Source organism: Canis lupus, chromosome 9 (assembly GCF_003254725.2).
Source record: "Canis lupus dingo isolate Sandy chromosome 9, ASM325472v2, whole genome shotgun sequence".
Taxonomy (NCBI): domain Eukaryota; kingdom Metazoa; phylum Chordata; class Mammalia; order Carnivora; family Canidae; genus Canis; species Canis lupus.
Window position 1 is genome coordinate 15,678,739 of NC_064251.1, and position 22,998 is coordinate 15,701,736.

At 50.8% G+C, this 22,998-nt stretch overlaps 1 protein-coding gene across 5 annotated transcripts in view; it reads left to right on the top strand.

Moving 5' to 3' along the window:
• The window catches only part of MARCHF10 (membrane associated ring-CH-type finger 10), an 88,774-nt gene extending 67,062 nt beyond the window's left edge, over window positions 1-21,712 (top strand). For 4 of the 5 annotated variants that reach the window (XM_025436533.3, XM_025436537.3, XM_025436536.3 and 1 more), the window contains exons 7-12: window positions 153-322; window positions 2,902-3,011; window positions 12,892-13,005; window positions 17,818-17,931; window positions 18,134-18,176; window positions 21,302-21,712. In XM_025436533.3, the coding sequence (XP_025292318.1) occupies window positions 153-322; window positions 2,902-3,011; window positions 12,892-13,005; window positions 17,818-17,931; window positions 18,134-18,176; window positions 21,302-21,348 (598 nt within the window). In that variant the 3' untranslated portion in view covers window positions 21,349-21,712. The remainder of the gene's footprint in view (window positions 1-152; window positions 323-2,901; window positions 3,012-12,891; window positions 13,006-17,817; window positions 17,932-18,133; window positions 18,177-21,301) is intronic. The other variant, XM_025436538.3, reaches the window with a different exon arrangement.
• Window positions 21,713-22,998: the final 1,286 nt, after the last annotated feature.

Consider the following 22,998-nt stretch of genomic DNA (forward strand, 5'->3'; position numbering starts at 1 on the left):
TTTCAGGAGGGTTGGAGGGAGCAGTGGGTGATCCTGGGGAGCCCTTGCAGGGCCTCCCCCTTTAATGCCCTGGGAAATGGTATGTGTAGCTGTAGTTTGCAGAACCTGCAACCGTGCAGACCCTTGGTCATCAGGGCTTGTTTTCCATTTAGTCTCCTGCAGGAGGACTCGGAGGAGGAGGATGGAGACTTGTGTCGCATCTGTCAGATAGCCGGGGGTTCCCCAACCAACCCCCTCCTGGAGCCCTGTGGCTGTGTGGGCAGCCTACGGTTCGTTCATCAGGAGTGCCTGAAAAAGTGGCTGAAAGTGAAAATAACATCAGGTAGGCAGGGAAGGAAGCAAGGGAACGTGCCTCAACTTATAATCAATGAGACGCCTGGTGTGGGATGCAGAGCCTTGATGACATCTCCCTCTGCCCTGTGAGCCATGGCTGGGAGATCTATGCCCCTGAACCCAGGGGCTCCTGCTCACAGCCCCAGTGGAAAGCAGCAGGATGAAATGCTGCCTTTAAATTATGGGAGGGAGAAGAATTTGCTTTCCAAGTCTGAGAGAAGAATCCTGGAATATGCTTGTGGATCCTCCCCCACCTGCACCTGAGCAGAGAGGCTAAGATGCCTTCCCAGGAGGAAGGAAACTAAAATAGGTCAATGGTCGAACCTCAGCAAGTGCACAGCAAGCCATGCCAACTAATGGACACCTGGCAAAAACTGATTGGCTTCCTTTTATTTATGGGGGAAGAAGGATGTCATCTAAGAAACTATGCAAAGCTGCATTTTTTGCAAGAGGAGCAGGAAGAGAGCCCTGATCTAATTTTCTAGAACCATCTTAGATAAGGAGATTTCCATGGGCTGGCTTTGTCAGCCCTGTCTTTTGCAGATCTTGTAACTGGATATACAGCCCTTTCTCAGCTCCCTGGGAGGTTATAACCTAAATACGGCCACTTGGGTAGTAGGTCAGCTGGCATTTTTTTGGCAGAGAATCGGGGGGTTTCTTTAAAACTTGGTTTTGGGAAGAAGGGCAACTTGAAAAACAAAACAGGAAACAGCAATGCAAGAACTCAATGACAAATAGCCATTGTGTCTTTCAGACACATCTCTCTGAAAACCTTTTACCCCATAGCCCAGATCCTTTTTCTCTCCTCTTCCACATTATCCTCCTTGATTATCACTCTTCCAGGCAGCCCAGGGAGACTTAAGAGCTTCATCCCAACCCCACAGCATATGGCTGCGCCCCCTGGAGAGAGAGAGAGAGGAATGAATAGTGGGATGATCAGACCAATTGTGTCCTCCCTGGTCCCTTTTCCCCCCATGAGCATCTTCCCAGGCAGGAGAAACCTATACCCCCTCCCAAGCTGCTGAAACACATCTCCATGTAGTGTGCTGGGTGCTCAGTCCTGCAGACAGGGTAGAAACAAGGGGATCTCGGCTACTAATGATCCTGCCATGCAATGTTTTGTTTTCTTTAAAAAAAAAAAAGATTTTATTTAAAAAAAAAAAAGATTTTATTTATTTATTCATGAGAGACAGAGAGAGAGGCGGAGGGAGAAGCAGGCTCCATGCAGGAAGCCTGACCTGGGACTCGATCCCGGGCCTCCAGGATCACACCCTGGGCTGAAGGTAGCGCTAAACCACTGAACCACCTGGGCTGCCCTACCATGCAATGTTTTAACTTACTACAAATTCGGGCCAATTAAACATTTAACACAGGAAAAAAAATCGCTCGTGAAATGTGTAATGGAAGCCCTGCTAAATGCTTGTAAACGCCAATGTCAGTAGGAGTGTGCTGAGTGGGATCAGATCGGAAGACACAAGGGGCACTCAGAATCCTAAAGTATTATAGAATGGCTCTAAAAAAAAGAGAGAGAAAAAACAAGCAAACAACACGCAGACATGAGATTACCGTTTATCCTTGTCTCTTGAAGTTCTCTATTATTTACTCTTTCTTTATGTCCCCCAGTGAAGCAAAGTAGAAAGTAGAATTGAAGTCTAAAGCTGCACAAGCCCTATCTTTACCAAATAAATGTGTTAGCTAATCAGTCCTGTTTCTCTAACGCATAAACTAAACAGTGGCACATCCTTAGCAAAAGTGCAGCTCCTAGGCGAGGGGAAAAGACAAGAACACAACGTTTGCTTCAACACAGCACAGTTCCTGCATCTTCCAGTTTTGCTTTGAGGACTAGGACAAGCAGAGGAAAAGTGCTGATCTAGAATGCATGTTTTAAAAAAAAAGAAAAGAAAAGAAAAAAAGCCCACTGTAACAAAGAAAATTTCTTTTCCCAGATGAGGCTGAGCTCCTTCTCAGGTGCTGGCCGCAGATACTGCTGGGTTAGTTCCCACACATGGCCCCTGGCTCCCTTGCTCTCTTAGGTGGGAAGTCACCTGGGTGACAGTAAAGGCAGATTTTTAAACCACAGCTGAGAATAGCTTCTGCCATCAATTTGGTCCTCGTATATTTATTTGCTTGGACCTGTGTTAGATCTGTCAAAAAAAAAAAAAAAGCAATAACAGAGGACAATATTCACTCTTTTTGGCAACCACCTGTGTTACAGACTCAGCCTCCGTGTAGCGATTCCAATTTTATGAACCAGTATGTTTATATTTAAACAGAAAGCAAGACCTGTTATTTAAAAATCCTGGGAATTTCACTTATATGAAGCTTGCAAAATAATGAAAATGATTATGAAGGAAATTTTCCAGATCTCAAAATTTTCCTTTGTTGCAGTGGGCTTTTTTTTCTTCTTTTCTACAGAAGATGACTGACTTAAAAAAAAAAAAAAAAGCCGCTAAAACTCAGAATTCATAACACACATGAGTTCATTCCCAAAATGTCAACACAAAGAGACCAGAGTGTCAACACATAAAGACCCAGGGTTATATGTAACAAATAATTCTTTAATTTAAGGAGCAGATCTAGGTGCTGTGAAAACTTGTGAGATGTGTAAGCAAGGCCTGCTGGTTGACCTGGATGATTTTAACGTGACCGACTTCTATCAGAAGCACCAGCAATCCCGGGTAAGAGAGGCTCACCAACTGTCTCCGAAGGCAAAGTCCATTAGAGGCACAAGGCTGGAAGAAAGGCTTTCCCTGATAAGACTATAGAAGGCCTGTGCACAGGATGAGTCTAGGAGTGTCCCCTAAGCTCACTTCTCCAAGAAGGTGTGCTATTACATCAGCCCACAGTGCCGGGAGGGGTAGGAGCGTTCAAAGGTCTTAGCCCCCAGGGTTGAGGTCCCGCTATTGTTAGGGATAAAAGTAGGAAGCCACAATAACTGACTGGACACAGAAACAGGAATAGTCTGGAAAGCTCCACACCCAGATTCGTGGAATATAAAATAGCAAAAGGGGGAAAAAATCAGGGTCTTGAAGGAAATGGTCCACAATTTACATATCAAGTAACTCTAGGTTAATAAGAAATTGCTTTACTCAAGGTTAATAAAAAGGTCGTTAGCACCTAGTGTGTGCTTTTTAATACCCGGTGAATTAATTCTCCTGGGGTATTTAGATTGCAATTCTTTTTTTTTTTTTTTAGAGATGTTATTTATTTATTTATTAAATATTTATTTATTTACTTATGATAGACATAGAGAGAGAGAGAGGCAGGGACACAGGAGGAGGGAGAAGCAGGCTCCACGCCAGGAGCCCGACGTGGGACTCGATCCCGGGACTCCAGGATCGCACCCTGGGCCAAAGGCAGGCGCCAAACCGCAAAGCCACCCAGGGATCCCCTAGAGATGTTATTTATTTATGAGAGAGCGAGAGTATGTGTGCTCCCTTAAGCAGTGGGAGGAGCAGAGAGCCCCACTCGGGGCTCAATCCCAGGACCCTGGGATCACCACCTGAGCCAAAGTCAGATGCTTAACCAACTGAGCTACCCAGGTACCCCTGGTTTGCAATTCTAATGCCGTGAAAAAGTTAACCATAGGTGGGCTAGGTGATTCAGGCTCAGAATAATAGTTAATTGTTATCAGGCAAACAATCCTTTATTTAGAACTACAATGCCTAGGGATCCCTGGGTGGCGCAGCGGTTTGGCGCCTACCTTTGGCCCAGGGCGCGATCCTGGAGACCCAGGATCGAATCCCACGTCGGGCTCCCGGTGCATGGAGCCTGCTTCTCCCTCTGCCTCTCTCTCTCTCTCTGTGTGACTATCATAAAAAAAAAAAAAAAAAAAAAAGAACACACACACACACACTACAATGCCTAATATGGAAGCCATAAGTCCTATATGGCTAATGAACAGGTGGCTACTTCCACTCAAGATGTATTGGGTGTCTGGGTGGCTCTGTCAATTAAGCATTTAACTCTTCATCTCAGCTCAAGTCTTGATCTCAGAATCATTGAGTTCAGTCCCATGTTGGGCTCCATGCTGGGTGTGGAGCCTACTGTATGTATATAAGTAGGCAAATAAATAAGTACATAAATAATCATTCTTCAGAGGAGTCACTTTGGCTTTCAGATCTTTAGCTTGTGTCCAGACCTAAAGCACAGCTGAGTCAAAATGCCACATATGGGTCTGGGCAATTGTCTAGTTACCTTTTGAAAATCCTAAGGTTGTGGGCACCTGGGTGGCTCAGTGGTTGAGTGTCTGCCTTCAGCTCAGATCATGATTCCTGAGTCCTGGGATAGAGTCCTGCATTGGGCTCCCTTGCAGGGAGTCTGCTTCTCTCTCTGCCTATGTCTCTGCCTTTCTCTCATGAATAAATACATAAAATCTTTTTTTAAAAAGATAAAATCCTAAGGCTGCTAAACCAAAGAATAAACTATTGATGAGAATGAAAGACTTGACCAGCACAACCAAGGAATATGATACAATGGGGGATAATGCCACACCAGCATTGAAGAGGTTGGGCATTAGGAAGTGGAAAGGAAGGGAGGGGGAAAGGAAAGGAAGAAAGAATTTCCTGAGAAATAAATGTACTTCAAGTCCATCCGTTTTGAGGCCCGAGGGTTTTGAATCACTCGGTCACAACCCCAGGCACTGAGAGGAGAAACAGAAGTGCTTCTGGAGTCACGCTACTGAGAGGAACCAGGCCCCGTGGGCGCCTGTGGTCAGGGTACCAGCTAGGGTGCAAACAGCTTCCATGTGGTCATCTCAAAGATTATTTCAGGAAATAGAGCCCCTAGGACTGCCCGGGAAGGACACGTCCAGACATGGCCAGGTTCTGTGGCATCCTACCAGAATGGTCTGCAGACATCACCAACACGGGACAGCCCAGGGCAATGCCTTATCTAGTAAAGACTCCTGTTGGTTCCAAGCATCTCTGCATTGTTCGCCCTCTGTGAAGATGCTGCCACAGGGCCCTGTTGGGTTTACCCATGGTATTTGTAGAATTGACACACTACTGGCACATATTTCCAGCTATACTACAATGTTTGCACTCAAGTAGCCAGAGGTAGCGTGCCCCATGGAACAGCACACCCATTTTGCTAAAGTGTGCATCTGAATCTCGTTCCCTTCCCCAAAGTTGCTGTGTGAAACTACACAAAGTCTCTGGCTCTCCTTTCTCTCGCCTGTGGGAAGTAGGAGATCATTGTTCCCCGGGAGCATGAGATGTAGGGAAAAACTTGAGTATATATCCTCTAATCCGATGCCCGTGGAGAGAAAGGTGCTCAGGGAATGAGAACCGCCATGTGACAGACCCAGGAATGCCCAATCTCTCTGGACTCAAAAAAGGAAGATAAGTGCACCAGGACCAGGCTAGAGCCCATTAGTGAAAAAAGCCAACCGGTCCATGCAGGGGTAAGACTCATAACCTCGGCTTCACAGCTTCCTCCAGCTGAGAGAAGCGGCCACTAGCACATCCTAACAGGAACCGTGAGAGGAACCATGTCGGCCAGGATCTAGGCAGAGGAGATGGTGGCTTCCTCAGCAGGGGTGAGTGAGGAGAGCTGAATGAAGGCCCCAAGTGGGCAGGAAAAGAAATCAACAAGGTGGGACAAAGCCTCTTGGGACTGGCACCGTGACCATTCTGAGGCCTGAAGTGACAGAGGCTGGGGCAATCACCGGGAAGGGGAGGCCTGTAGTTACAGGAGAGTCATTGACAGCCTGTGATCTTCGGTAGAGCCTTGCCACTGCCCCGCGGAGAGAGAACAAGTTGGGCAACCACCCCAGCCTCTCTCTCCTTCCGCCCTCTGGTCTCCTGCCAGGGCCTCCCATTGCCCAAACCCAGTGAGAAGCCAGAGAACGAGGGGGCTGGTTAACGCAGTCCATTGAGATCAGCCTCTAGGCCACAGCGCAGGGTGGAAGGGGGCTCTGGGGGGAACGTGGAAGACATCCAGCACATAATCACTCTCCATGGAGGCAGAAACGAGTTTACACTAGTTTCTATAAGAATCTGACAGGCCGGGATCCCTGGGTGGCGCAGCGGTTTGGCGCCTGCCTTTGGCCCAGGGCGCGATCCTGGAGACCCGGGATCGAATCCCACGTCGGGCTCCCGGTGCATGGAGCCTGCTTCTCCCTCTGCCTGTGTCTCTGCCTCTCTCTCTCTCTCTGTGACTATCATAAATTAAAAAAAAAAAAAAAAAAAATCTGACAGGCCATCAAAGCCTTTGGAAAATGCCCTTCATTATAATCACGGGTAGAAGCTAGATTGACAGACCCACCCTGGTGAGAGAACAACAGTCCCAAGAACCAACAAGCGACATTTACCTGCTGATGGGAAACAGTGGAGGGCTCACCCTTTTACATGGTTCTGACTACTCCCATGGCCCGCTGTGAATTTACCACGGTCTGTTTGCTAACAGTGAGTTTAAACCTGAGACAGTAGGGAAGCAAGACTTGGACAAGTTCAGAAACTCTCCATGAACCAAGGCAGAAGTAACTGTAGTTGGTGTATTTGTTTTAAAGATTTTACTTATTTATTCATGAGAGACAGAGAGAGGCAGAGATACAGGCAGAGGGAGAAGCAGGTTCCATGTGGGGAGCCTGATGTGGAACTTGATCCCAGGACCCTGGGACCACAGCCAGAGCCAAAGGCAGAAGCTCAACCACCGAGCACCCAGGCACTCCATAACTGTTGTTAACACAAAGACATGGAGGATGGAATCAATGGCTCATCCCCAGCCAGGGAGGTCCTTTGGATTGGCCTTGGAACTGATGTGTCTACCTGGGCTTCTGAGGCCTTGCCCCTTCCCGAGTCCCAAATCTCAGTCCTCTGGGCCACCTTAGCCAACGCCCCATGCTGTTCACTCCTGTTAAACAGGGTCTCTTGTTGAGAAGCTGGGTAGCTGGTGCCAAAAAAAGACATATTCAAAGAAAGAGACAAAAACAAAAAAAGTCTAGAACTGACTTCCACTCAGTCCAGGTCTCACTTAACCTCAATTAACTTGCTAACTCACTCATTCACTTATTCTCTTATGCATTTTTCTCACTTAGGTTGGTTGGTTTGTTTTTGCTTTTGCTTGATTATAAAAATCACAAACACATAAAAACCTGCTATAATTAAAATTAACATTTAGCTGTCTTTTTTTTTTTTTTTTGCTATTAAAGTACTCGTGCAAAAAATAAATAAATAAATAAATAAAGTACTCATGCCCCGGTACTGGGCCTCAGAGATTCTGACTTAATTGATCTGGGATGGAGCCAGGTATCAAAATACACATAAGAGCTTAAATTTTATTTTTTTAAAGATTTTGTTTATTTATTAATGAGAGACACAGAGAGAGAGAGAGAGATGCAGACAGGCAGAGGGAAAAGCAGGCTCCATGCAGGGAGCCTGACACGGGATTTGATCCTGGGTCTCCAGGATCATGCCCTGGGCTGAAGGCAGCGCTAAGGCAGCACTAAACTGCTGAGCCACCTGAGCTGCCCAAGAGTTTAACTTTTAAAACACATATTGAGTGCCTTTTGTATATCAGATACTATGCTGGAGATACCTAGGTGCCCAAGACCAACGCAGTCACTTCCTTCTCATGGGAAGAACATGGTGAGGGTACCCCCAGTACCCCCAGAGGATGAGAATGAGGGATGTGCCGTCACAAAGAGATCTGACCAACTCTCAGGACCAGAGAAGCTTCCCTGAGGAAGAGACGTTTAAGACCAGGAAGGAAAAAGAGGAGGGAGCCCTCTATCCATGTGCCCTGGAGGGCAAAATCTGAGACATTAGGAACAGACACCTGACTCAAAATCCAATCCAGACTGCAGTCATGCCCATTGGATGTTGAATCAGCATGGTCAATGGCTTCGAGGGTGTGGAGGGGCTCAGACCAGAGTGTTTCCCTGGTTTGGCTCAATGTATCTGAGTCGGGCAAGAGTGAATGCTGACCATAGGCCCTAACACTGAAATCTGATTATCCCCCATCTCTCAGACACTGGGTGGTTTCTGTAGGCCCCACAGGGCCAAGGCTTATTAGTAGGCTTCCAGCTGCTATATTAGGACCTCTTACAGGCGGTGTGTAGAGTGGCCCCATGAGGTAGAAACAGCTGGGGGGCCCCAAGCACTATGGGGCTCAGCACTTTGGGGCTGCTGGCACCTGGTGGTCCAATCCTAGGCTTGTCAGGGCTTGTGGCAGCTCAACCCTCCCTCCTTCCTGACTCAAAGATGCCCAAAAATTAAGCCCACCAGGCATCCATACCCACTGTGAGTGCTGCAGGAAGGATGAGTCCTGGGTGCATGCTCCTTAACTGGGAAGTAGGCCTCATCCTTGATTCTGGTCAGGGCACTCAGTTTTGAGTGGCAAGGAAGAGCTCAAAGTAATATTCCAAATTCCAAAATGGGCCAGGAGAAAGCAGGCTGAGGAACAGTGGAGATCACAGATTGTACACTTAAATGCCTTCGAGGCCAGGCAGGTTGCAAATGGTCAGAATCCTACGAGAGTCATTACAACATAGTGGTGGCAATGCAGGCAAAACGGAGAGTACTCTCCGCAGCTGAAGAAGTTCATGTTCATCCTTCCTTCCTTCTTTCCGTCCTTCCTTCCTTCCAACCAGAGTGCATCCTCAGGCCAGATTCAGCTGATAGACTACTAATTGCTGATGCTTGGTTTAGGGCAGCGGTTCTCAACGATGGGTGGCCCCCAGACGAGTAGCATCAGCATCACTTGGAGACTTGTTAGAAACACACATTCTCTGGCCCCACCCCAGACCCACTGGATCAGAATCTGGGGGAGGGGGAGGGGTGGTGCCCAGGAGCTATGTTTTAAAAGTCCCTTTCTGTAATTCTGATACACATTCAAATGGGAGTCACTAGAATCAAAGTCATGACTGAATGGGCCACTATCTGGGCCAAAATTACACATTTTTTGTCATTCTGTCATCTGTACATACATTTGTTGAGCACATACTGTATACCAGGTGCTGAGCCAGCCACGAGGAGCACAGGAGCAAACAAGACACATGTGGTCCTTGCCCTGCATCCTATTTTTCATTCTTGCCTCTTCTTGGCTATTTTTGTTTTGCAAAATACCACACCCCCACATATTAGCTCATTTTGCTCTAACACCTTGGGGAAACAGGCCTGATAAAGGTTACTGCTCCCTTTTTATAAATGGAGTCACTTTGGCCATGTACAGTTAAAACTCTGCCTGAAGTCTTAGTGCTCGATGGCCCCCAGGCTGCCCATTCCGGGGGCCCGGGCCCACTGTGTGACGGAGATGTGCTTCTGCCAGCTTTGCCCTGCAGCAGAGGAGGGTCTCAGCGGGCCTCTGGCTGTCATTGCTCTGAGGCACAGGCCTGGCTTTGCTCCATCTCAGCCACGGACAGATGTCCTTGGACACATGCAGCCACCTAATCACCCTCACACCCGGGAGCATCTCTTGAACACATATGAAGACTTGATAGAACATTCAGCCAGGCTGTCTGCTTCTTTTGAGTGGATTCTATTGAGAATTTCCATAGGTAGCAAATCTCTTGGCCAAAATGAATATTAACAAAACGAAGTGGGGCAGAGGGCAAGAGAACAGAAAGAAAAACATCTGGCAGGCAGCCTGCGTGCTCCAGGGCTCCTGTCCATGGCTTCACAAGCCCCCTCCCTCACAAGCCTCCCCGCCCTTCCCACTCCCCACCTATACTGCATCATGGATGCCAATGCCCCCCATGGCAGATCAGGGAAAGAGGGTCAAGGACACTCCAAAACCTAGCTCATTTTGCCCTTGCCGAACAAATGCTCTGGAAGTCTCTAACAAGTCCCTCCCACTTGTGGCTCAGAGCATGAGCCGACTCTGAGTTCACTAGCAAACGCATTCTCTGATTGGGCAGCCCAGCCCCTCTATGCAGCATCACAAGCTCTGCAAAAGGGCACACATCAAGGAGCCTGGCCGCTGAGATTTATGGCACCACGTGACAGGTTCCCTCCCACAGACCAGAGAAGAGACACAATCTGCTAGAAGTGACTTTTCAAATTATCTGCAGAAAACATTAGTGGATATTTTCCCATCTGCATGCCTCCGGGCTTTATTGAGTCATAAAAAGTAAATGATTTCCCTGAATGCTTTGACAAACCCGATAGTTCCAAGCGATTTTCTAGCTGATTGATTTGCCATCATGCATCAGAGTGTCTCTGAGCATCAAGACTTACTGGCGAAGAGAGTGCTGGACGGAACACCAGTGGCGGCTCGCAAGAGGCCACCGCCAGCGCCAGCGAGAAAAGCCAATGAGGGACAAGCCTCAGTGTGTGGGGAGAAGCTGAAGGGTGGGTTAGGAAGGCTTCCGAGACAGGTTGCCAAGGAGGCACAGACTCAGGGGGAAGGTGGGAGGAGGCGATTAGAAAAAAAGTGAAAACAAGCGACTTCCTCTCTGCCTGCTCTAGACCAAGGTCAGAAGAGCACAGAAAACATGGCCAAAGTCTAAAAATAGGATGGGCCTCCTATTGCTAAGGACAGTTGACTAGAGCCTTAGGAGGGCAGAGAGGCATTGAGCCATGACCTTGGGGCCAGTGGGCAAGATCCAGAGTTGGACCCGACTCAGAAGGAAGAACGCATCGATCCTTGCTCAATTTGGACACCTTGGGACACCTGGGTGTCTCAGTGGTTGAATGTCTGCCTTTGGCTCAGGGCATGATCCCAGGTCCTGGAATCGAGTCCTCCATCAGACTCCCCACAGGGAGCCTGCTTCTCCCTCTACCTATGTCTCTGCCTCTCTCTGTCTCTTGTGAATGAATGAGTGAATGAATGAATGAATGAATAAATAAATAAATAAATGTCTTTTAAAAAATCAGTGCACCTTTCCTGGCAGCCATTTCATCCTGGAAGAGGTGTGTCCTACACTAGCTTCCTGAGCTGCCCTGGATGGAATGGGATGGAAGGGAAAAGCACTGAGGCGGCCCCTGGGTCAGGTCTGAGCTTCAGTTATCCTGGGGAAACAGTCACACTTCTGACCTCTCCCCAGGGTGATGCAGAGTCTCCCAGAGGCTTCCCAAGCCCCATCCTTTACCCGTGGACATTCGATAGGAAGCCGGGTGGGGAAACAAAGCAGCCGATGGGGAGGAGTTATTGCTAATGGCTCCTAATTTATTGAAGGTCTAGGAAGGGTCCCCAGGGTGAGGCCTTGGAGAAGACTGCTGCCAAGGAGCTAAGGACACAGGAGCTGTCAGCAGCCAGACAGCCAGATCCTCCCTGGGTACCTCCTTGTAAGCACCAGTGAGAAAAATAAAACACAACCCACCCACCGAGAAAAAGCAAAAATATTAACAGGGGCAAGATGCAGTATACAAAAGCAAGAGTTAGCAATCAGGGAGTGAAGAAGTGATTAGAACAAATGGGGTTCATCGGGGAGGCTTCTGCAAGGAGGTGACATTGTGACGCTGTGGACACAGTCTGTGGGTGGGGGGGGGGGGCGGCATTCAAAACAGAAGCACAAAACAAGCTAACTGACCAAATGAGAAAGAGATGAGCCAAGGCCCTGAGGTTCACAGTCCATCTAGGACTCCGCCGGGCACACGCTCACTGTCTGGGAGTTAAATAATAGACCAGCCAGGGTTGGGGGGCCCCTGGTGAGACCATCATTAAGCCCAATTACAGATAGAGAAACATACAGACCTAAAGCCTGGGGCCTCTTCTCTGGACAGACGAGGGATCTAGGAAAATAATATGCCCTGTGGTGTCTGTGTTCCAAATTCTCCCACAGAAAAGTTTGCCTTCCTAAGACACACATCTCATTATGTTTACTCCTCTGCTCAGAGGCCAGTGGCTACACACACACACACACACACACACACACACAGCATGACATCCAGACTCCTGGCCTCACAGGTCCCACCTTCCCATCTCCCCAGCTCATGCCAAAAATATTTTTTAAATCCAAAGCAAACACCTTCCCCATATACTCTAGCCACGCTAGTGAGTAGGGAATGTTGCCCAACACATGCTCTGCTCCCTCCTCCCCTGTGCCTTTCTGGCATTCTGTGCCTCAGTTTGGAAGGCCCTCACCAACTTTCAGAGCCAACCAAAGGCCCTCCCATCCTTTAAGGATCATCCAAGAGGCCTTCCCTGTGTCAGTAAACCTCTCTTCCCCTGTGCGTCTCCACTGTAGCATGTGACACCTCCAGCTGGGACTAGATGGGCTCCCAGCAGGTTGCGGAGACCTTTTGCCTCAGGTTCCCCGCAACACCCAGCTCAAGGCTTTGACATGTAACTGCCCAATAAATGTTCACAGCATGGGACTGAGCCTGGAGCATGGAGCCTTTCCAGGGCATCCTCCAGTAGGTAGTAAAGAATTCCAGAATGACAGCCTAGCTTCTACCCTGAATCCCCTCTTGCTCCATCCTCTGATCCCCAAGGACAGGCTGTTGTCCCTGTTGTCTTGCCACCTGGTACCCTTGCCACCCTGCACCCTGTGATATTTTTGTTGTTGTTTATTTATTGTTGTTGATTCTTTATCCTTTTTTTCCTCCCTCCACCCCACGATTTAGATCACGAATATTTTATAAATGAACTTAAAAGTCTCTTTTCCATATTTAGGCACAAAATGAGCTGATGAATTCAGGTTTGTACCTGGTGCTGCTGCTTCACCTCTACGAGCAGAGGTTTGCAGAACTCATGAGACTCAATTACAACCGAGTTGCAAGAGAGAGGGTGAGTCTGGCTCTGATGCGGCCCATCAGGCAGCAGCACCCCTCCCCCTGCCCTGACCTTGCAGTGTTGTTTATTACGTGTGCAATCTGTTGAGGTCTTCATGGTCACTTGCTAGGATATGGCACTGTCATCATCAGGACTATGATGTAGTGTATACACTGGGTAAGTGTGCGCACAGTAGCCTTCTGGATGGAAAAAGTGATAATCACACAATAGCTTACTATTAAACATGAGTAGTAATTAAGTGGCCATTAATGGTCATATAAGCAAAGGAGTCTCTAGGGATATTTGCCCCCCAAAACAAAAGTCAGCAAAGCTGCTGGGACTGTGCATGCTTGATGGATGGGCATGTCTACTGCCCAAGCATGGAGGGTCCCCGAAAAACAGGGGCCTCCCTTTGAAGAGAACTGTTTGTTTTGCTTTGCTTCCCAGAGTTTGTGATTTCAGGATCTGTGTGGTGAATGCCAAGAAACAAAGGTGCTGATGGGGGTCCCCTTTGTCATTAGGGAAGTGACAATATGTTTACCAGGGATCATGATCTGTGGCTGCCTTTCCTCTAACAAAGAGAACCAGGAGCCTTCCAGGAGGCCAGGTAGTTTGGAGAGAGAAGCCTGGCTCTCCCACTAACCGGATCCTGGCCCCAGCAAAGTCCACCACAATGTAAATTCGGCCACTGTCGAGTCAGAACACAGAGCCCCAAGGGACTTGCCTCTTGGCAAAATGCCTGTCTGCAGCCAGGCCAGGAAAGGGCACTCACTGGTAGGACAAGGGTACCCTCCCCCCTTACCTTATCTTAACACCATGTCAGGGACTGATGCTTCTAGTGTTTAACAACCCTTCAGCCTTGAAACTCGACCCCTGCCCACATCAGGAGGTCAGGACTGGCAAGCAAGCCAGTGTGGCAGCCGGCAAGCCGCAAGGCAGTTCTAGTGACTCTGCCTCCCTATCCCAGGTACCTCTCTTTCTCTTGACTTTCTCTTCTCTGCCTCCTGTTTCCCGTCTTTCTTCACGTCTCTCTCTTCTTCCTCCGGTGGATAGGAGGCACCTGCCAGCACCGGTCGCTGCCCGGAGGCTGGAGCCCAGTGATTTCACAGCTTCCTGACATTGTCGCAGACCTTGTAATGATAGCAAGCTGCTGGCATCCATTTAGAGCCATCCCTATGGAAAATGCTGGGTTCAAAAGTCCTAAGAATTCGAGATTTGTCCCTACTTTTAATTTTTTTCTGGCATAAATTCTCCACTTAGACCCCAAGCTCTCAATTAAGAGAACAGGCTGGGTCTTGGCCAAGATATCTCCGCAGGAATCTCACCCTCTTTTTGACCCAGGCCTGTCCTTCCTTTAACTCTTCCATAGTTTTAATGGTGACATAAATTCCTCAGAGAAATACATTAAAAAAAAAAAAAGGGAAAAATGTACAGGAAGCAGGAAATGATCCTTTGTTAACATTTCCATAACCTTATTTTCATGATTCCCCATCTTTTTTAATGAACTTTTTATTGCACATTGAACTTCAAAGCGCCCAGGGTTTGATACAGGTTACAGATGGCCATGACGTCAGCAAGCTAATGTAAGCAACGCTGGCCTCTGGGACTGCAGAGCAAGCAACATGCAGCACAAGCCAATGGGTGGAAACCAAGGCCCTAAAGCACTAGGTCTAAAGAAGTTTCTGGTAAAACTATCCCAGAGAAGGAGTAAGTGACAACGGGAACACTCTGGGCACCAAGTCGGGAGGAAGCAGGAAAGACTGGGCAACACTCTTAAAGCTTACCTTTAATTTGAGAAACCCTGAAATAGACCTCACGCACTAAACCCACCAAGCGATAACCAGTACAAATAGCCAGCGAAGACGGACCCAAATGGAAGCAGGGAAACAAATGGCTTTTGTCAAATTCATGCTCTTCTGGATTTGAGTCTCAGTATCTTCTTGTAGAAAACACTTAGAATCTGAGGATAACAGCAAAAAAAGAGGCACTGTGTTGGGAAAACAAACAACAAACCCTTCTCTCTCCCTATCAGAACTGGAGAACCCATTCACATCGGGCTCCTTGGATGTGTCTCATTAGGACACTTGGTGATGAATGTTTGCCCATGATGACAATCATTCATTCACTCATTCATTCATGCCCTGGCCTGTATCAGGTGGCTGAGATGGGGATCCGGGAAAGCGGCTACAAGACACGATGCCATGCTGTCCTATTCTTTGAGAAGCCTCTGAACAAGAAGTAACTGGAAAGTAGCACTTGGATCAAGAGAACCAGTGGACCCAGTGAATTCCCAGAGGCTATGAACTGACAACACAAGATCTTCCCTGGCTGGGACTTCCTGGCATGTCCAGTGATCCCATAAACAAACAGTTTGTCTCCTTAGTGAGGTTGTGAGCTACCTGAAGGCAAAGCTGGGCCTTCTACACCTGTGTCATGATGCTGGGCATACAGTGAATCATACTCGCTGACCATGTCCCAGGCAATGTGAATGCCAGGAGCATGGAGTGATTACAAAAATGCGAAATAACTGGGAAATGAAGACATGGTCTGCTAAGGGTTGGGGACAGAGGGGGTCACAGGCAACTTGGACTTGGAACTCTTATCTCTCTTTGTACCCCATCACCCTCCAGGGCCTAGAAAATGCCTGGCACATAGTAGGTGCTCATTAACCTTTGATGCCTAAATCAACGAACTATTAAACCAAAACCTGCCTCTCCAGGAAGTGAGTCTTGAGTTATGTTTTGGAGAAAGTGATAGTCCAAATTTGTGGAGAGAACAGTATTCTAGGTAAAGGAACACTCTCAGGTTCATGGTATAGATATATTTATTCAAAGATTTTCTGCGTGCCTAATATGTGCCAGGTTCTAAACTAGATTCTGAGACTACAAAGATGATTAAGATACTCCTTACCTACAAGGGACTCTGAGTCTAAAGAGAGACAAAGATGTAACCAAGAGTATCAAAAAATGTGCCTTATGTTATGACAGAAGATGGAGCCAGATGGGGAAGAGCACAGAGCAGTGAGGTCACCCCTTCCTTCCACTCCTTCAGGACAGACTGTGCAGGCAGGGTCTTCAGAGACCCAAACTAACGTTTCAGAGGCCTTGCTTTTAATCTGGTTGGGTTGTACTCTTTGCCATCAGCCTTCTCAAGGCTTGGAGCGCCTGGTAGCAAGGCTGCTTCCACTCCTGCTCTGGTCACCTGATCCGCTGAGGAGGTGATAGTTTGAACCAAATCTTGGAGAGTTTAGCAAGCAGACAAGGGGTGGTGGTGAGGGAAAGGGCGTTCCATGCAGAAGGAGAGGCAAAGGCTTAGAGGAGTGAGGACCTGCCTATTGAGAGAGTCAAGGAGTTGAGTGTGGCTGGAGCCGGTGGGAAGGGAGTGTGGAGGTGGAGGCAGGAAGCAGGATGTGGAGCGTTTGTGTGCAGCTCTGGGAAGCCACTGAAGGTTTCCGGCCTGAGATGGGCAGGCCAGGAGATTTGCATTTTTGAGTGAAAACTGGAGCAGCTACACGGAGGATGGGCTGGAGGGAGAAGAAACCAGCCAGCTGCTGCTGCAATGGGGCAGGTGAAGGGGACCCCTGTGGGGGCCCTGGAGATGGGAAGGGACACAGGGCGGTCCTGTGAGGTGAAGCTAAACAGACTGGCCTTCCCTCACCTCTCCCCCTTTCAGTCCCCAAGTGGGATGCTCCACTATTCAGGGTCTGCACCCCCAAAGTCCCGTCTTGGGCTTCCTCTTAGTGATAGGTTTTGTCTATACCTGCTCCCTGTTTCCCCAATGAATGGTACTGTACCCTGAATTCCTCTCCCTGCCTGCCCTATGCCCCTTAAATGCCTACTTCGATAAACTAGGTAAAACAGGACAAAGGACCTCTGTCCATGGGCTGAAAGGCAAAGGGCAGAGGGACCCCAGGCCTTGCTGGGATCAGGACGGTGATCTGGAGCCAGCACAGCCTCCAGTCTTCTGCCCCAGGGATGCTGCATTAACATTTCACCTGTGGGGAGACTTCCACTGTAGAAAACTCATGGTGGGGGAGGGGCAGGGGAGCAGAGGCTGGCCTGGGAGGCAGGCAGGGTCTCCAAGGAGCTCTGACACTCCACTGGCCTCCTTGTGCGTGAGACCACAGGGACTTTCTCCAGGTCTTCCCATTCACACTGTTTCTACAAACCCCCAAACTCTTGCCTCCAAGAACCAAATCTACCCACAATATCTGAGGCCCAGGCTTGGCCCTCATCTGGAAAAACTTCCCTACTCACCCAGATGGTATTTCCAGGAGGACTGAGAGCTGCCTGGCACATGGATGCGGTCATCTGGCCGGAGTCTAGAGGTGGGCTGAGGCAGGATGAGGCGGGATGAGGCTGGCTGGGCAGCTGGGAGGGAAGGCGTTAGCACCGTACTGACGTAGAACTTACCAGGTAACCAGGATGGCTCCTTAGAAGAAAATCCATCCTTCTCCAGCCCTCAGTCTGGCCTGTGGGTGACAGGGACCCAGGAGTCACAGCTGCCTCCACACTGGCCAGCAGTTGCCCCAGTACAGTGTCTGGCACCCCTTGTTTTGTCCTCCCGCCTGTCACAAAGCCTCTTCTCCTGGGGGAAGAGCACCAGCCCTTCTGCAGGGGAGCCCACAGCCTTGCAGCCTGGCACAATGGGCTCCCACGGAGTGCACAGTGTTTCTCATTGTGGCATAAAATGCCATAAAGTCAGAACAAAGAGGGAGCCCAGAGCCTTGATGGGCCTGCTGCTTCCTGCCGGGCAGAGAATACAACTGATTGTTTAAAAGCCAGTGGTGAGGCAAGTGGCCAATTAGCACGGCCTTCACCCCCACAGCCTGTAAATGTGATTCGGACCCTCAGAATGGGATTCTGCTGTTCAGATCAATTGCCGAAAGGAAGCAGGTCTGCTCACACTGCCGAATTTAGAAGCCCTGAACCACGGGCGAAGGTGACCTGGGTTACCTCTGTGCTGTCTTTAGGACGAGGGTGAGCCCCGCAGGTGCCAAATATCAACACTGCCCTTTGGCACCTCTGCCCCTCTAAGGGGAGGGAAGGGGTTCCCAGAACGGTTCCCGAGACCAGAGAATTATACATCTGTTCACAACTGCTTTGGGGAAACCATTCATTTTTCATTGTCTTCTTTCTCATAGTTGTCAAGAAATTACCCACAACCAAGACGGGAAGAAAATGAAAGTAGGTCTGGGGGTCAGTCCTGCCATTTTGAGGGTGTTTGCTAATTTATTCTTTCTCTGTCCCTGTGTGGAACCTCGTGTGGTGGAAGGAAGTAATGACCACTACCCAGAGGCAAAAATAGTCCCACAAAGCTTGGGAAGCTCTAGCTGCAGCACTCAGGAAGGCGAGGCCCAAGCCCGCTGGATGCAGAGCAGATAAGAATTTTAATTCATCTTGAAACCAAGGTCAAGGGCCAGTGAAAGGGAATATGGTATTGTCAGGCGGTCACAGGATGACTCGTGGCAGTTTTTGTTTTTTTGTTTTTTTCCTTTTCCTTGGCTGGGATTTTCCAGCATCCAGTGCTCAGGGAGCCTCTTAGGTGATCTTCTAAGCCCTGGAAGGGTGCTGTTTAGCCACTATGGGGAGGGGCCACATTCATCCACCAGCTAGTGGCTGCGGTGGATCCTTCTTACCATGCACTGGGGAGGGGGGTCAGGTAGGCCTGCTGGACCCAGAGGTTGAACAAGGAAAACAGGTCTCCTGAGAAAGGTACACCCGGCTCCAGGAGGCAGGACAGCTGTCTTCCATCGGGCTCGTTATCTCATAGAGAGCACCCAATTAAGAAAATGTGCTTGATTAAAGCAGGAGGGCTTGCAGCCAGACTGGAAAGAACTTCCCCATCAGCAGGTAGAACAAACATCACAGTGGGCTGAGGCAGGTGTGACAATTCCATCTCCAGAAGTTCTTCAGGTGTAAGGTTTGGGAGAGGATTTCCCGCCCTGGCTCTGCAGTCAGAATCCACCTGGGGAATTTACCAAAAATGCAGGTTCCCCGGGTCCCTCCCGGGGATTCAGATGCAGACCCTGGGGTGGGCCCCTGGCGCGCCGGTCGCAGCGGGTCACGGTGGGGCGGTGGGGAGCCCCCAGCAGGCCCGCCCGGAGGAGAAGCTGGACCCGCTCCGAGCGCCCCAGGGTGGGGCCCAGATTTCGACCCTCGAGAACCCGATTTGGGATTCAGGGCACGCCGTGCTGAGAGCCCGGGCCGCCCGTTTTCAGAGACGCGGGGAGGAGGGGACGCTTGTCTCGGCTCACAAAGGGAGCCCCACCACGGTGTCCACCCACGCCCCGCGCCCCCGCCAGCCCCCGGGACCACTCGGGGTCCCGCCGTCCGGGCGCGCCCGGGCCCCCCTCCGGCGGCCGGGAAGGGAGCGGGCGGGCGGGAGCAGGGAGCTCCGGCGAAGACCTTTGTGTCTCGGGGAGAGCGCCTCTGCGCCGCGCTCGCGGGTCCCGGGGGCGGCCTGCGGCGGGAGCCCGGGCTCCGCAAGGGCGCGGCCCCGGGAGGGGCGGGGGCCCGCGGCTCCGGGCAGGGTCTCGGGCCCCCCCCCGCCCCCCCCGCCCCGGAGGCGCCAGCCGCTCTTCCCGGTCCCGGGAAACCTGCCCCGCGCTTCGGCTGGCCCGGGGCGACCCCTAGTGCCCGGCGCCGGCCGCCGTCGCCCTGCTGGGCGGGGGACGCAGCCCTTCCCCGGAGGGTCTGGGGCCTCCGAGCCCCCGGCTCAGGGAAGCCGGCCCCCTCTGGAGGGCAGAAGAGCATCCCGGGGGCGCCGCTTAAACCGAGTCCCCACGGAGGAGCCCGGCGGGCCCTCCCTGCACGCGCCTGGCGCTGCGCTGCTGCCCCCCTGCGTTGCTCAGAGGCACACGGTCCCACCGACCGCCACTTGCCGTCCTCTTCAGGACGGGGACTAGCTGTAGGAGCCGCCCCAATGTGGGGGCAGCCAGGTCCCCCGCCCAGGGACACTGGTGGAGGAGGGCCCGGCACAGAGGGCCTGTCCTGGCACACTGGTCATGCAGCCCTCGCCTGGCTGCCGCCAGGGCCGAGATCAAGACAAGCCAGGGCAGCCAGAGGCAGAGGCGCCTGCCTCCCGCTTAGCCCCTGGCCACACTCTTCTCTGGTCCCCAGCAGCCTGGCGTGCCTCACCTGGTTGGCAGCGCTTTGTCAAGATGGACTGTTGCCAGAGCTGAGTCACAGCTGTGACCTGCTGCCCTAGCTCAGTTCAGGTCTAAAGGGAGGAAAAAGACAAAACACCTGGGCCCACCAGGGGGCACGAGGAGACGCCAGCCTCTTCATGGCTCCGTGGTGCCCATGCCAGGCTTCTCACTGGGGCCCCCTCCCCTGCATCTGGAACACACAAGTGCCACAGGTGGCGCCAGGTAAAAGCAGCTGGGGAGAGTTCCTGGGTGGCTCTGACAACTTGCCACATGGCTCTGTGACCCAACCCTCCTAACGGCTGCGTCCCAGCTGGCACAAATGACTGTCACCACAGTCCAAAGCCTGGGAAGGGAACAGTGCCTCCCACAGCCATTCATCAGGTGTGGACAGGAGCAGGCTTGAGGGTCCTTGCACTAAAGGCAGGGTCAGACCACCTCACCCCCATACACACAAGTCAAGACAACTAGTTTTGGGGAACAGAACAGGATAGGCAAGGGGCAGCTCATGGGGCTGGAGCTTCCTTGTAGCAGAGGTAGAGTCTGAGAAGGTCCTCGTAGGAATGGGGGGACGTCCATTGCTCCGGCTCCTTACCTTTCAATGGTTTTCAGATAGTCAGGGAGCACTCATGCAAGCCAATGGGAAAAGTATATTGAGAACAAGAGTTTCCCCCAAGAATAAAGACTGCCCCCCCATGCCCCACTCCTCCACTCGGATCCCACTGTCATCCTCCTGCCTCTTTGCCCCCCTTGCTCCCATCACGTGACCCTCTACCTCCAGTCATTTGATCTCTGAAAGATTTCTTGAAGACCTAGGTCAACCCTCCTCCCACTGCCCTGCCAACTTAAGGAAGGGAGAGTGTATAGAGAGGGGCAGTACCCTGAGGGGCTCCTCCAGGGATTCAGCCTGCAGACATTTGCTGCCCCAGGTCAGGGGAGGAGTGGACCTGGGTGCTTTTGTTGAGGGGCTCACAGCCCCTGTGCCCTGGCCATTTGAGGATTCCAGAGACAGCTGACCTCTGTTGCTGACACTGTTGCCCAGGACTGGGGGGGGTGGGGGAGGGGGCAGAGGGGGCAGGAAGGGCAGCCCAGCCACACACCCTCACTGGCAGAGCTCACCGTTCACCTTGGCTCCCCCGCCTGAGACACCTTCTTGCTTTCCAGATGCTGAGCTGGGGGACGGACTTGAAAGCAGCAGCCACGCTGTCTAGCACGGGGGCTGGCCCCGGAGCCCTGCGGAGACATCTCCCCTTGGAGGCTTTTTCTGTGTTCCCATGCACCTCCCTCCCCTCTCTTTACTGAAACTGAAGTGTTGACAGTTACCATTTTCACCTCGTGCCCCTCTCCTCTCAGGGTCTGGCCTGAGCAACAGGACAGCAGCGACCACGCGGTCCCCGAAAGCCTGCAGCCTGGGTTGGATGAGTCCCCGCCCGCTGCCCTGCAGCTGCCCCTTGGCCCAGGGGACCCCAGGTGACTCGGCAGCCTGGAGGCCCTCCACGGAGGGCACCTGTTCAGGCCTCACTCCACCCCGAGTGGACTCGAGCTGTATCTGCAGTAAAACGACTTTATGCACCAGCTTCCTTCTTTTTTCCATCTCCCTGAACAAAGAAAGGCTCAGGGCCTCAAACTCAGGGGAGAAGGAAGGGGATTTCAGCCCGCACCCTGCCTCCACTTCTCCTCTCTCCCCACCATCACTACGCTGAGGGGTCACACATCCTGGGCCCCGGGGATTGTGACAGGCTGCGTGGCCGGCTGCCCCTGTACGTACCCACTTCGAATGGGCGTGGTATGTGGATGCCACACTACTCTCCTCTTTATACCTTAGGGCCCAAAGACCAGATCAAGGCATGAGGTTAAAAAAAAGAAGAAAAAAAGCCTGGGTGGCTCAGTCTGTGAAGCATCCAACTCTTGATCTCAGCTCAGGTGTTGATCTCAGGGTGGGGAGTTCAAGCCCTGAGTTGGGCATTTAAGAAAAAAAAGAAGGTTAGTGAGAAAACTGTGTGTATATAAGAGAGAGAGACAAAGATGGTCAAAAAATATAGAGGGGAGCACTGATACATGCAAAAACATTATGCTAAGTGAAGGAAGCCAGACTCAAAGACAACATAGCGTATAAATCGATTTACAAGCAATTTCTAGAAAAGGCAAAACTCTAGGGACAGATCAGTGGTTGCAGGGTTGGGACTAGGAGCAGAGACTGTCTGCAGATGGGCTCAGGAGATCTGGTGATGTGGCTGCTCTACAGCTGCTGTCCCCTGGTGGGACAAACTTACGAAAGCTCACTGAACTGAGCACTCGCAATGGGTGAGCTCTATGATACACCTCAATAAATTTTCTTTAAAAATGGAGGGAGGCGGGATGCCCAGGTGGCTTAGCAGTTTAGTGCCTGCCTTCAGCCCAGAGCGTGATCCTGGAGTCCCAGGATCAAGTCCCACATCAGGCTCCCTGCATGAAGCCTGCTTCTCCTTCTGCCTGTGTCTCTGCCTCTCTCTCTCTCTTTCTCTCTCTCTCTCATGAATAAATAAAAATCTTTCAAAAAGTAAAAATGGAGAGAAGGACAGAGAATGAGAGACAGAAGAGACAGAAAGGGATAATGAGGAAAAAGAAGTGCTTCTCCCTCCCTCTTTTAAGACCAGGAGAGGCCACAGCAGATTTTGCAGCCAAGAGGACTTCGCCAAGATGAACAGTGGTGCCAGCACAGTTTTAGGAAGTCTGGAATTAATTGAATTCCCTCAAAGTCTTATCCATCCATGACATGCTCCACAGTTAAAGTGACTCTATTCCTGCAAACTGGTAGATGTAGCCAGGCAGCCTAGATCCCAGATCCAAGAGCCAAGCAAAGGGACATCCTCAAATGTTAA